The sequence below is a fragment of the Equus quagga genome, unplaced genomic scaffold, assembly GCF_021613505.1.
Source record: "Equus quagga isolate Etosha38 unplaced genomic scaffold, UCLA_HA_Equagga_1.0 156079_RagTag, whole genome shotgun sequence".
Lineage (NCBI taxonomy): Eukaryota > Metazoa > Chordata > Mammalia > Perissodactyla > Equidae > Equus > Equus quagga.
Window position 1 is genome coordinate 1 of NW_025797012.1, and position 10360 is coordinate 10360.

The 10360-nt window shown below is 55.7% G+C and overlaps 1 protein-coding gene across 2 annotated transcripts; it reads right to left on the reverse strand.

The window, feature by feature from the left end:
* Window positions 1-1689: 1689 nt before the first annotated feature.
* On the reverse strand, window positions 1690-5261 carry LOC124233171 (interleukin-32-like). 2 transcript variants are annotated; one of them, XM_046650323.1, is made up of 7 exons: window positions 5225-5261; window positions 5072-5114; window positions 3612-3650; window positions 3310-3459; window positions 3014-3040; window positions 2780-2839; window positions 1690-2277 (listed from the first exon to the last, which is right to left on the reverse strand). In XM_046650323.1, exons 2-7 carry the CDS (start codon window positions 5084-5086, stop codon window positions 1939-1941), a joined length of 630 nt encoding a protein of 209 aa, XP_046506279.1. In that variant the 5' UTR covers window positions 5087-5114; window positions 5225-5261; the 3' UTR covers window positions 1690-1938. The 2 variants fall into 2 exon arrangements, with proteins under 2 accessions (XP_046506279.1, XP_046506280.1); XM_046650324.1 differs by having other exon boundaries at window positions 3400-3459; window positions 5072-5250.
* Between the last annotated feature and the right edge of the window lie 5099 nt (window positions 5262-10360).

Genomic DNA, 10360 nt, shown 5'->3' on the forward strand with positions numbered 1-10360 from the left:
GGGGTTTATTCACAGTGGGAATGGGGAGGATTTCAGGCAGGGAGTTCTTCATCTTTGACAAGGAAATCCTCAAGGCCTTGGCTGCTGGATGGAAGTAGCTCGAAACAGGCGAGAGAAGGGAGAACAGTTGGGAGGGCATCACAGTTGTCCCGGCTGACAACGACTGTGACCTCAGGGGGTGATGGGGCCACAAAGCCCCTGATGGCTTCAGCGAAGGGGGAGGGTGTCTCTGTGAGAAGAGTCAGGTGGGAGGACATGAGGGGAGGTAAGTGGAAGGTTGACACAGGGTCCCCTGTGAAATGAGGGAAAGGGTCTGAAAGGACTTGAATGGTGACTGGGAGGTGAGGCCAAGAAATGCCCAAGGAGGAGTGAAGGCTGGGTCAGGACCCGACAGTGGGTGGCACATGGAGCCAGAGAACTCAGGCCAGAGATGGGCCTTCCCGTGTACAGGCTGTCAGAGGGGTCCCCTGGACAGGAAGGAGGGTAGGGTGCGGGCCACAATGGGCTCCGCAAAAGGACCCCAGACTGGGCCGCCTTCTACCTCAGGTGGAGGGGCCAGGCCAAGAGGAAGGGAGACCCTTCCTCCTCCTCCCCTCCCTGCTGTGGCAGGGCTGAGAGCATCAGGGTCCCTCAGGATCCTCAGGGCCACCAAGAAGCTCAGGTCAGGGTCATGGTGCAGCCATGGCCTCCTCCTGCTGGACTCACAGGGAGGCCCCAGGGGGCGGTCTTTCTAAGAATCAGAAGTTCCTACTGTGATGCAAAAGGCTCTGAGGCAGCTGGCAGACAAAGGAGGGGGACACTGACCCTCAGAGCTGCCCCAGGTCCTTGAGGCCTCCTCCCCACAGCCCTCCCACCCTGCACCCTCCCCTCCCCAGACAGTGGGCTTAGCCCTGGGCCAGATCAGGGAGGCTTCCCTCTGCTGGGATGTCTCCTCCTCACCAGGCCCATGTCTTCCTCCCTCCCTGCTCTGCCCTCACGTCAAGGCCCTGGGACCCTCCACAGTTCAGGCCCAGCACCAGCCCTCACCTCATCTCAGTAGCGACTGGTCCTGCCAACCACCCTGAGTGCACAGCTGCTCTGTGGGCATCTGCCTGAGGCAGGAGGTCAGGGAGAAGGGGGAGCTGGGGGAGGGGCATCTGGCCTCACAAATGCTGAGTACTGCTGGCCCCCAGCCCTTGCTCCTGGCTCCCCCCAGTCTCTGCATTGGCAGGTCCAGGTAAGGCCACAGGCCAGAGTTCAGACTCCTGCCCCGCCCTACTCAGCCCTCCTTCTGGGTGCCCCCTCCCTCCCCCTCTGTCCCAGCTCCTGGGCCTCTGACCTTGGGACAAAGACCAAGGAGTTTCAGAGGCCCCAGCCCAGCTGGAGCGATGAAGACCCGAAGAGGGAGGTCGGGAGAGGAACAGAGGTGGCCAAAGCCCCCAGGCCGAGCCCCCTGCTGCCCCAGGAGTGGGCAGTGAGTGAGTGCTCCTGGGCATCAGGCCCTGTGATGAGCACAGCACCAGCCTGACATCTTCCCGTCTCCACCACACGCCTGTGGCCAGTTGTGAGCAGAGTCCCCATTACAGATTAGAGAGGTCAGATGGCCTGTCCTTGCTCCCCAGAGCCGGGACCCCAGTCCAGGTCCTTCTGAGACCTGGTCTCTCCCTGTAACCACTGGGCCCCCTGCCTCGCATCCTGACAGGCACTCGATTTGGTTCAACAACTTTATTAAGACATACGGGCTGCAGCCACAAGTCAGACCTGCAGAAGGAAACCTGAGCAGGAAGTACATGGTGGGCAGGGTGGCCAGGCTGTGCACAGCAAGGCGGTGAGGGAGGTGGTCAAGGACAGGTCAAGGGTAGGCAGGTGGCAAAGGTCACTTCTGAAGGTTCTCTGTGAAAAGGGGGATGTCAAAGGGCTGCAAGGTGTGGCTACCCCTCCTGGACCCCATGGGGCCCCCTAGACCTGGATGTGGTACCTAAACAACCCAGCCATATAGGAGCAGAAACTCTCAAGCAGACTATTAATGAACTGGGCCACACTGCAAAGGGCCTGCCAGCCAGCAGCCACCTTCTCTCGCACCCAGGCCAGTACAGCCTGCAACCTCTGCTTCAGTCGCTGTAGCATCCCCATGAACGACCTCCATGCTCTGACCCAAAAGCTTTCTTCAGGCTCGGGTGCCTCTGGAGCCTCAACTTCCAGGATCCCTGGACCCTCAGGTTCAGGGTTGGGGACAGAGGACTTCTGAGCTCTGCGACGTAACTCGGACTTCATGTCAGGAAGTAAAGGAGCAGATTCCTGGGGGATAGGGGCTCTTCAGGGTCCCGCCTTGGGGGGCTGCAGCCCCATGGCCTGACCCTGGCTGAGGCCTCACAGCCTTTCTGAGTTTGCGATACAGAAGCCTACAGATGGAAACTGCCTACTTTCCTGCCAACAGCTCCACAGACACAAGGACTTTCCCAGAGGCTTAGCCCCTCACGTCCCCTCCGTGGCATAAACCAGGATGGCGGCGCCTGCTTGTTGGCTGACTGGCCTCGGAGCCCAGCACCAGGCCCACGCGGCTCATCTCACAGGGAACTGAGGGCAGGCCTCTGGCCACTGTTTGCTGGGTTGGGAGGCCTGGAGGCTGGTGCCAGAGAGCCTGCCACCCCCTGAGCTCTCGGACTGCCATCCCTCCCCTTCTGCTCGGCGGGGGGGGGGGGGGGGGGGGGGGCTGTGTACACAGATGGCAGCACCAACATCCAGAGAGAGCAGGAGGAAGGGGAAGAAAGGAGGGCTGAGACAGGCGCCTCAAACTCACTGAGTTGTTCTTCCGATGGTGCTCCTCCACGGCGTCAAGAAAGTTTTCACTCAATTTGTCCTGGGGACAGGAGGGTACAGAGGCTGCAGACCTGCTCCTGAAGTCTGCAGTCCCCACTGTGGTCCCCAGGGGTCCAGGTGAGTCACAAGGGAGCTGAGAGCCCCGACCGCATAACCTGGACGAGCCCAGCTCCTGGGGTCTAAGGTTTGGGGGAGGGGCAAGGCCCAAACTCACCTCCAGGTCTTCTAGGCATAAATCGACCTGTTGGAAAAAACCACGAGGTTTCAATCCCCCAGCCGCCCTCCGCCTCATCTTCTCCCCAAGCCCCAGTTTGTCGCCAGCAACCCCCACCCCATAACTGGGTCCAGCCCAGGTACCTGAGGACCATGTGTTGGCATCGCTGCTCTGTCATCATTATGCCCAGAGACTTGGACACCTCCTGCAGCCTCCTGGGCCTCTGCATCCCCCCCACCTGTGCACTCACCTGCCACACAGGTGTGCATTTTGTCCAGTGTAGGGAATGAGCAAACCTGAGGTGGCACGTTCTTCCTCCTCATCGTCATCGTGACCACCCCACCCCCCAGGTTACGGGAACAAGGCGTGGGAGCACACTGACACACCTGTCCCTCTCCTTGGGGTTGAACTTCGATACCATCAAGCCATCGGTCTAAAGTGTTGTGCTGTGAAGAGAGACAGAGTTTGGACAAAGAGTCCTGACCCTTCTCCCTCCTGGGTCGCAGGTGGGCCAGAACATTCTCAGCCTCACACAGCAGACCCCAGGTCCCCACTCGCCCCTCCCACCCCACACCATACATGGGGAAGAGCCTCTTACAAATCGGATCTTCCAACGTTCATTGTCTTCTCTGGACGTCTGTAGAGATAACAGTCACACTCAGATCAATGTGACCTAGCCAGCTCCACGCCTATAATCCATACTCACATGGACACACACACACACACACTCATCGTGCACATACACTCACAAGTAACAACATTGCTGTGGAGCAGGCAGGGTCAACCCAGTTCCCGCATACACAGCCCTCTGTGGTCCTGTGTGAGAGTGGCCGAGAGAGGAACTGGCAGTGACCATTCCTTTGTGAGGCGGCCACAGAGACCCAGTGGTGCCTGCAGGCAGCTGCTCTCCTGACCGCTGACGCTGCAAGCCCCCAGCAGCTCAGATCCATTCCCACCCGACACGTGTCTCCACCACAGAGGCAGGATGTACCCCACAGACATCCTTACCGGTCTTCATGCTGTGGCCCCAATCTGGCTTTAAACACACTGGTTTGCGGACCACAGGGTGATCAGTGCCACTAACAGTGTGTGCATGGCCCTGGGCAAATGTCTTTGTGGGGCACCTGCCTGCACAGTTTAGTCAGCAATGGTGCCATCCTGTCAGCCCCATGTCACAGGAAATAGGGCAAAGGAAGTGTCATGCCAGCCAGTGGGAACCACCTGCTCCCCAAGTCACCCTCCTAAACTGGGCCTGGCCCCTGGGCCCTGATGACCCCACTGTCACAAGGCCCAGAGTGCACAGGAGCATCTGGTCACCCTCAGGATTGGGGTGGGCAGTGAGGGAGGGTGGGGGAGGTGGGAGGGCACCCCAAAAAGGAGGAATAGACACTGAGGCCGATGCAGGTCCTGGGCTGCTGGTCCAGGAACCAGAGAGGAATTGGAAAAGTTCCCCGGAAAGCACCACCCACCCCCAGCCCCCAGGTTTCCAGGGCGTGAAGGGTCTCCTGGGACTGGAGACTCTTCTCACCCTCCCTTCACCAGCTTTCCCCACACACATGTCAGGTCTACTCACGAAACTAACACCCTTGTGCCATAACACTCATTGCTCCTTGGTGCCCCTACACTCACACCCACACACGCCTCTTCTCACACTCACACAAGCACACACACAGAGCTGCCCTCTAGAATTTACCTCCCAGGCAGGGATTCTGGCCCCACAGCCAGGACCTGCTACATAAAGTGAAGGACTCTGAGCAGAATGAAACTGTGGGTCCCTTTGTCAATAATTATTCAGAATCTCAGGTTGGTGACAGCAGAGCATTCAATGAACCAATTTCAGGGCCAATGGGAAACTGGAACCCTGAAGAGGGCTCAGATCGCTGCCCATGACCCCTGCTTCCCCAGCAGCTGCCCCCATGGCCCAGGGAGAACAGGACAGAGCCAGGTGCATGGGGAGGGATCAATGTGGGTGGGAGCCAGCATTGGTGAGAGACGGGGACACACAGCAGAAATGGGACTCCAGGGCCCACTGTCCCCACGTCACCTGCTCTCACTCACCTTGGGGTAGCCCATGGCAGCTCAGGATTCCAGGGGCTGTGCCCTGCGGGGAGGACAGTTGTGAGGAAAAGTGTTTCAGAGAAGCAGCCTCTCTCACGCCCAGGAAAGTCCCTTTGTCCAGCTCCCTCCCTAGGCCTCCTCTGAGTCACTCACTGCCCCAAGGGCCTCTCAGCACAGAGCCACAGCTGAGGTTTGTGGTGCAGAGGGAGGTGCAGCTAATTTAAGAGCAGAGGAAGGAAGGGTGGAGGAGGGCAGAGCCTGCCAGGGGGTAGGATGCAGGGCTGGCTCTGTGTGTGTGTGTCTGTGTGTGTCTGTGTGTGTGTGACAGAGACAGAAGGAAGAAGAGACAAGGAGACCAAGCTCTGAGGGCCCTGGGTGGGGAGGGTATGTCCTTTCCACTGGAGCTCCCTGGTAGTGGCTCCTCCACACTCTGAGCTGGGGTGCAAATCTCTGAGCCCAGTAATGGGCCTCTTCCCCCCACTCCATCAGCCGGAGACAGGGAAGCAGCAGAGGGGAGCGTCCAGGGTTGGGAAAGCAGGTTGGGAATCTCCTGGAGCTTCTGAGAATGAAGTCAGCTGGGTGGGGGTCCAGGTACCGGGAATGCCAACCAGGTCCCCTGAAAGGAGAGCTGCTCATCTCCAATGTCCAAAGAAGGTTCTGGAGAAGCTCCTGGCTCAGGATAGGGCAGGACCTGCAGTCCCCTGAGGTGGGCCCCCCAGACCTAACCACCACACAGGCTCCAGCAGGGGCGGCTGACAGCAATACCTGTCTGCCCCTGGGACAGGATGAGGCCCTTAGGAGGGGCTGAAGGAAGCCTTGCTGACCATGTAGACCTGGTTGGCCAGGCTCTCCTGAGCCTCCCGGGGCCCCACAATCCTGCAGCACCTCTGCAGGAGCCCCCCAGGCTCCGGTGAGCCCCACAGGGTTAGCCTCACACAACCTGGTCACCTCGCAGCTCTTACCTAACACCCTACTTGGGACCAAAGCCCCTCACAGTTCAGCACAGCCATTGTCCTGCCCTCTGTGCTAGGGTCCCAGGGCTGCTATGAAAAGACCCACAGATTGGGTGGTTAAACACACAAATCTCTTCTCTCAAGTTCTGGAGGCTGGAAGTGCAAATCAAGGTGTTGGCAAAATTGGTTCCTTCCCAGGGCCGAGGGAGAAGGATATGTTCCAGGCATCTCTCCTAGGCCTGTAGATGTGCACATGGCGATTTTCCTGTATACGTGCCTGAGTCCAGATTTCCCATTTTTATAGGGACACCAGTCATATTGGTTTAGGGCCCACCCTAATGACATCATTTTAACTTCATTCCCTCCGTAAAGACCCAATCTCCCACTGAGGTACTAGGGGTTAGAACTTCAGCATATGAATTTGGGGGACACAATTCAACCCCTGACATCCTGAAGAAGGACCCAAGACCCTGAGGGGCCACCTGTGTGAGCCCCAGAGGGACAGACCTACAAACACACTTGCCTGGTGACAGTCTCACTTGGGTTAACTAGACCCCAGCTCGTGTCTCCCTGCCCCTTCAGAGCCCAGTCAATTGCCTGAAACCTGCTTTCCACACCCAGGAAGTCCAAACCCTTCCCTGGGCCATCCTTGAATTCCAGGGTGGGAGAAAGAAGGGAGCTGCTCCTGCTTCAGCTGCAAGCAGTGTTTCTGGGCTTCTTCTCCACAATCCTGCTTCCCTGACCCCATGTGGCACTTGGCCCCTCCAGGAGTGTCTCAGAAAGGCCACCATCTGAAGGCACCTTGTTTGTTTCTTTTTCTTGCCTAATTGCTCTGGCTACGACTTCCAATACTATGTTAAACAAGAGTGGTGAAAGTGGGCGTCTTGTTCCTGTTCTTAAATGGATAGCTTTCAGTTTTTCTCTGCTGAGAATGATATTAGCTGTGGGTTTGTCAAATATGGCCTTTCTTATTTGAAGGCACCTTGTGTTTCACTGGGAAATGTATTTTTATTTTTTAATAGCTTTTGTGAGATATAATTCACATACAACACAATTCACCCTTTAAAGTGTACAATCAGCTCACACTGTTCAGGCGTCACCACAGTCAATTTCAGAAACTTTCACCACCTCAAAAAGAAATTCTGCACCCTTCCGTCATCATCCCTTAACTCCCACGTCCCCACCCCTCACCTGGCCCAAGAAACCACTCATCTATTTTCTGTGTCTATGGCTTTTCCTCTTCTGGACATTTCATATAAATGGAAACAGTCACACGGGATCCGTTGTGTGCATCTTCTTTCCCTTAGTCTAAAGTTTTCAAGGTTCATCCATGTTGTAGTGCATGTCATTGCTTCATTCGTTTTGTGGCTGAATAATATTTCACTGTAAGGATGGACCAAACTTTGTTTATCCATCACCTATTGATGGACATTTTGGGCGTTTCCCCCTCTCGGCTGTTGTGAGTAATGCTGCTGTGAACATTCGTATACAAGTTTTTGTGTAGACAGATGGTTTTTTCTTGAGTATATACCTAAGAGTGGAATTGCTGGGCCTTATGGTAACTATGCGTTCAACTTTGTGAGGTACCACCAGACTGATTCCAAAGTGACAACACCATTTTACATTCATGGCAGCAGGGGATGAAAGTTCCAATTTTTCCACATCCTCACCAGCACTTACTATTATGTCTTTTTGATTCTAGCCATCCTATGGGTGTGAAGTGGTACCTATTATGGTTTTGATTTACATTTCCCTCATGACTAAAGATGTTGAGCATCTTTTCATGTGCTTATTGGCCTTTTTTATGTCTTCCTTGGAGAAACGTATACTCTGATCCTGTGCCTTTTTTCAAATAAGGTTGCCTTTTTATTATGAAGTTGTAAGAGTAGTTTATATATTCTCGATATGAGTCCCTTATCAGATTATAATTTCCAAATACTTTTCCCCATTCTTTGGGTTGTCTTTTCACTTTATTAATGGTTTCCTTGGAAGCACAAAGTTTCAAATTTTCATTATGACACTGTACCATTCTTAAAACAAAAATAATCCACTCGACACGGCAATTTTGTCTAGTAGACGTAATCAATTCTTAAACGCTGGGGAAGGAGAAGTTTCCATGTCACGCTGAAAGCAGCCTCACCTTTCACACGGACGCCTCTCCTCTGGGCTCCTCCACCACCAACCAAGAATAACTTTTGGGTTCCTCTCTGTGCTTCCTCCTCCCACCCTCTCTCCTTCTGGCCCTTCACTTGCCTCCCATCAACTCTGGATTCAACCTCATGAGCAAAGCAGAGCGATTCAAGTCCCTCAGTACCTGCCACCAAACTTCATCCCAGGTCCCTCAGTGCTGAGAGGAAATGAAGGGCTTTCTCTCCAGTCATTTTCCTTGTCCCCCTGGGTGTTAAAGTAAATGAGTTTCGCTCTCCTTACACTCTGAAGAGAGCCTGATGGAGCCCCAGACCGCTGGTTGTCTGGTGGCTTAGCATTCTCAGGTCACAAGCTGGTCAAAGGCACCACCAGGGTGCCCTCGGACTGCTCTGGTTGTCATGACCCACAGGGGGCCAATGTCCCCGCCCACTGGGACTGCAGTCCACAGCCTTGGGTGTGAGCAGCTCTGCAGGGCCACTGCAGTCAGACCAAGAAAGGTTGGTAAGTGACCCCAACTACGGGGGGTGGACCCCACTCCGGGAGGTCCTCGGCTTGGCTCTGTAGCGAACGTGAAGTGATGGGGCCACAGGAGGGAGAACATGGCAGAGACAGAGAAAACACATCCGACAGTGTCAGGAGCTGCTAGCCCAGCTCCCTTGTCCACCAGGCCACCCACCTCCCAGCCTGTTCAAATGCAGACTCCTGGTCCCACCCCCAGAGTGAGGATTCAGGATGAGGGCATGGCATCTGCATTTTTAAGTTCTCTGGGTGATTCTGATGTGGAATATTCCAGAACCACAGGCCCAGAGGCACTGATTTAGATTCTGAATTTTGTGGGGACTGGGGGCATGATTGAGGTGGCCCAGACCCCCCCATTTGTCACCCAGGATGCTGAGGAGGCAATGACGCTGATTGAGAGGGAACTCAGTCCAGTGTCTTTCTTCCAGCCCTGAGCTGATGGGGGCCCAGGAGTTCTCCCTGAGGGAAGCGGCAGACACTCCAGTGTGGAGGCTGTGGGAGCTTCTGCAGAACTAGGAGGGTGTCCCACTGAACAAGGGCAGTCCTGGGTCCCGGGTGGTGACGAGCAAGGAGGAACGCGTGGCAGGATGGTGAAGGGTCACCTGCATGACAACTGATTTCACTCAGGTCAAGGGCACTGGTGCTCAGGGGTGGTCTCAAGCTTGGGTCCAGGATCACCACCTATGTGGGGTTGACTAGGATTTTCTGGAAGCAGACAGGTTGAGAAACTCAGAGCAGCAGGTGGAGAGGGGCCAGGGATCAGCTTCCCCATTGGGCCTGCCCTCTAAAGACCCAAACAGCCTGGAGCTGCTGTGGCCGGGCGGGGCCAGGGCTACAAGACAGCAGCCGCCAGAGCTCTGAGAAAGGCTAGCTATTCCGGGAAAAGGAGAGTCCTGAGCTCCAAGAAAGGCTAGCTATTCCGGGAAAAGGAGAGCCCTGGGGAGGCAGTGCCCAGCCAGAGTCTCTGGGCCCAGGCTCCAGGCTCATTTGCCCACCCCCAAGGAATGGTGAGGGGTACTAACTGCCAAGACACCCTCTGGCAATCCTGTCCTCACCACACCCTGAGCAGTGTCCCCCACATAGAGTCTGTCCCCCAAAGTTAGACTTGCTGCTGCTAGAGGTGAGTAGGAGATGGAGGGGAAGCTGGGAGGGCCTCCTGAGTATGGGGTGACCAGCCCCTGTGCGCCACCGTGCATCATGGAGGGGAGGCTCAGGCCCACTCTCCTAAGCCCAGCCTCAGTTGGGGAGGAAGGGCCTTCTCTGTGGTCGCTGTGGTCTCCAGGGTTAGATGGATAACAGCCTGGTTGTTCTTGGGGACCTGCCTGTGTGTCACACACACTCTGTTACACTGTTGCCTCCCCCCGGCTCCCGTAACTTCCTAACGCTCTCTGGTCTGTGCCCCCTTCGCTCTCTCTGAGGGTAACCCTGTAACTCATTCTGAGTCTCCCCTGCCAGCTACACCCTCAGTTTCGGACTCTGGTGCACAGATTCAAAATCACATGACTTCTAGTAAAAACAGGAGAGGAAATAAAGCGCCCCCAGCTCCGAGAACACACCCTTCTGCTTTAGTCGGTGGCTTTTCATCCACAACAACATGGTGTCTGAGTCATCTTTGCCCCTCCTCCAACCCGACACACAGTTGCTCTTCAGCACAGAGTTGTGGAAAGTA

Bases quoted from the DNA above. Each gene is read 5' to 3' on its own strand.
- LOC124233171 (XM_046650323.1), bottom strand. The intron at 3,460-3,611 runs GTAAGAGGCTCT...CTCTCTTCACAG, and splicing joins AACGTTGGAAGATCCGATTT to CACAACACTTTAGACCGATG. The intron at 2,278-2,779 runs GTGAGTTTGAGG...CCTATCCCCCAG, and splicing joins ACCATCGGAAGAACAACTCA to GAATCTGCTCCTTTACTTCC.